General features: G+C 46.0%; 1 protein-coding gene across 1 annotated transcript; it reads right to left on the reverse strand.

Moving 5' to 3' along the window:
* Positions 1–526: 526 nt before the first annotated feature.
* Positions 527–2,490, reverse strand: LOC115123103 (neutral amino acid transporter A-like; the record flags this gene model as incomplete). The annotated part of the gene is made up of 3 exons (XM_065013916.1): positions 527–684; positions 1,738–1,969; positions 2,324–2,490. Coding segments are annotated over 3 exons (557 nt in total), but the record flags the coding sequence as incomplete, so codon positions are not given.
* Positions 2,491–3,887: the final 1,397 nt, after the last annotated feature.

Below are 3,887 nucleotides of genomic sequence, written 5' to 3' on the forward strand. Positions count from 1 at the left end.
CCCCTGGGCAGATGGCCCAAAACTCACTCCGCCACTCCTCCACTAACCACTTCTCCTTTCCAGTGCGTACTGGGTTATCAGCCGGCCCTGGCACCGTGGGCATCAGAGCCAGACCACTGCTCCGCGGTGTACGAATGGTTCAAGTGCTTGAGGAGACCTGGGGACACCGCTCCATGTGCACCCTGAGGCGGCAAAAGCGAGAGCCGACCGCTCACACGCAGCGAGGCCCCGGTGTTCGACCCGAAACCTGCCCCTCCACCAGCCCTCCTGGAAGCTGGGTCCGCGGTTTGTGGGGCCATTTAAAGTCCTGAGGAGACTGAACGAGGTGTTACAGGTTACAGCTTCCTGATTATCGCATTAACCCTCGTTCCATGTGTCTCTCCTCAGGCCGGTGGTGGCTGGTCCGCTCCAGGAAGCTGAGGTGCGGGAGGTTACCCTCCGCCCCCTCTGGACATCGAGGGGGCCCGGTGTATGCTGTCTCATTCCATCCTGGACTCGAGGCGTCGGGAGAGGGGCCTTCAGTTACCTCGTGGGTGGGATGGATGCGGTCCAGTGGGAGAGATGTTGGGCGCCGGTGGAGGCCGCCTGGACCGCTTCGTTGCTGCGAATTTCCACTGTTCCCCCATCCGGATCGCCCTGCGCCTCGTCCCCCGGGTCGTCCCCGAGGTCGGTGTGGGCGCGCTGCTGGAGACGGGGGTGACCTCGACAATTTATTGTTAAAATGAGAGGCTGCCTGGATCTTTAATTTAAAGAGTCTTGCTTCCTTCGGTCTCAACGTAGACTTTGATATGAAGCCATTCTTGTGATTATTGTGATTTTGCTGTTGTAAATGTTTGTAAGCTTATGTAGCCAAATTGTATCTATGATCGTATGCGCAATCAATCATGTTTTTGATATGTTATTTTTATATCTGAGAATTAACCAATGATATCAGGTGGAGGGATAGTACCTGGACTGGTGGAGGGATAGTACCTGGACTGGTGGAGGGATAGTACCTGGACTGGTGGAGGGATAGTACCTGGACTGGTGGAGGGATAGTACCTGGACTGGTGGAGGGATAGTACCTGGACTGGTGGAGGGATAGTACCTGGACTGGTGGAGGGATAGTACTTGGACTGGTGGAGGGATAGTACCTGGACTGGTGGAGGGATAGTACCTGGACTGGTGGAGGGATAGTACTTGGACTGGTGGAGGGATAGTACCTGGACTAGTGGAGGGATAGTACCTGGACTGGTGGAGGGATAGTACCTGGACTGGTGGAGGGATAGTACCTGGACTGGTGGAGGGATAGTACCTGGACAGGCAGGGGATAGTACCTGGACTGGTGGAGGGATAGTACCTGGACTGGTGGAGGGATAGTACTTGGACTGGTGGAGGGATAGTACTTGGACTGGTGGAGGGATAGTACCTGGACTGGTGGAGGGATAGTACTTGGACTGGTGGAGGTATAGTACCTGGACTGGTGGAGGTATAGTACCTGGACTGGTGGAGGGATAGTACCTGGACTGGTGGAGGGATAGTACCTGGACTGGTGGAGGGATAAGTACTTGGACTGGTGGAGGGATAGTACTTGGACTGGTGGAGGGATAGTACCTGGACTAGTGGAGGATAGTACTTGAATGGTGGAGGGATAGTACTTGGACTGGTGGAGATGCCTGGACTAGTGGAGGGATAGTACTTGGACTGGTGGAGGGATAGTACTTGGACTGGTGGAGGGATACAGTAACAGAGGCCTACCTGGGAGCAGGTGGCGAAGGCGGTGGTGAAGGGCGTGATGAGGCCGGACAGGAAGCTGAAGGGGTTCTTGCGTGTGAACCCAAAGTAGATGAGAGGCAGGATAACCCCGTGGATGATATGACCCAGGACAGAGGCAAATATGTATTTCCCCAGACTGGTCACCAACAGAACCACATCCTCCATCTCCACTATCTTACTTCCCACCAGGAACATGATGCCGAACGGGACGTACCTGAGTTAGGAGAAATATAGAATGTATACCATTTGGTGAGGTGATGACTAACAGAATATCTATTTTTGCTGCAGATTTATTTGAAAGGAAAAGCTAAAACATTTATCAGAAATGTAATTAAATGTTTAATTTGATTCTACATAAGTAGGCAGCTTCAGAGTCAAAAGTAGCTTCTCATTTCAGTGTCAAATGCATAGCGTCAGCAGCCTACAACACCTCCTGCAGTTCTTAAGGAATAAACAGTACAGACTTTATCTAGTGAGCCATCAGAAGCTCCTCTTGTTTTCCCTTGGGAATAGTCTTGGGAACCAGGAGAGGCTAATCACATGATCTGGGTTGTTTAAGGTCACTCACCACATGATCCAGGACACCAGCACCATGGTGGCTTCATTGAAAGCGTTGAAGAAGCGTATGAGCTCCTCCCCCTCCTCTCCCAGCTTCCTCAGTGCCACACCGAACACCATGGCAAAGAGAACCAGGCCCAAGATGTTCATACCATCTGGTTCTGTGCCCACAGGAACCTACATAGAACACATAACACAGTTTTGTTTATGTATGGTTGTTAGTTTAAAAATATATATTTAAAAAACACAGATCATAACATTTGAACACAGAAAATTACAACACATAAAATAGAACATTAGAACATAGAACATCAGAACATGATAACATCAGAACATCTGAACACAGAATATCAGAACACATAAAATAGAACATTAGAACATAGAACATCAGAACATGATAACATCAGAACATCATAACATCTGAACACAGAATATCAGAACACATAAAATAGAACATCATAACATTAGAACATAAAACATCAGAACACAGAACATCATAACATAGGACATCAGAACATAGAACCACAGAACATCAGAACACAGAACATAGGACATCAGAACATAGGACATCAGAACATAAAACATAGGACATCAGAACATAAAACATAGGACATCAGAACATAGGACATCAGAACAAAACATGGAACATCAGAACATAGGACATCAGAACATAAAACATAGGACATCAGAATATAGGACATCAGAACATAAAACATAGGACATCAGAACATAGGACATCAGAACATAAAACATAGGACATCAGAATATAGGACATCAGAACATAAAACATAGGACATCAGAATATAGGACATCAGAACATCAAGGAAATCAGAACACAGGACATCAGAACATAAAACATAGGACATCAGAACATAAAACATAGGACATCAGAACATAAAACATAGGACATCAGAACATAGGACATCAAAGAACATAGGACATCAGAACATAGGACATCAGAACATAAAACATAGGACATCAGAATATAGGACATCAGAACATAAAACATAGGACATCAGAACATAGGACATCAGAACATAAAACATATAGGACATCAGAATATAGGACATCAGAACATAAAACATAGGACATCAGAACATAGGACATCAGAACATAAAACATAGGACATCAGAACATAGGACATCAGAACATAAAACATAGGACATCAGAACATAGGACATCAGAACATAAAACATAGGACATCAGAACATAGGACATCAGAACATAAAACATAGGACATCAGAACATAGGACATCAGAACATAGGACATCAGAACATAGGACATCAGAACATAGGACATCAGAACACAAAACATAGGACATCAGAACATAGGACATCAGAACATAAAACATAGGACATCAGAACATTAGGACATCTGAACATAAAACATAGGACACTCATCAGAACCTAGGACGTCGGAACATAAAACATAGGACATCAGAACATAGGGACATCAGAACACAAAATATAGGACATCAGAACGCAGGACATCAGAACATAAAACATAGGACATCAGAACATAGGACATAGGACAGAACGCAAAACACAGTGACATCAGAGACATAGGACATCAG

The sequence above is a fragment of the Oncorhynchus nerka genome, unplaced genomic scaffold (assembly GCF_034236695.1).
Source record: "Oncorhynchus nerka isolate Pitt River unplaced genomic scaffold, Oner_Uvic_2.0 unplaced_scaffold_9556, whole genome shotgun sequence".
In the NCBI taxonomy this organism is placed as follows: domain Eukaryota; kingdom Metazoa; phylum Chordata; class Actinopteri; order Salmoniformes; family Salmonidae; genus Oncorhynchus; species Oncorhynchus nerka.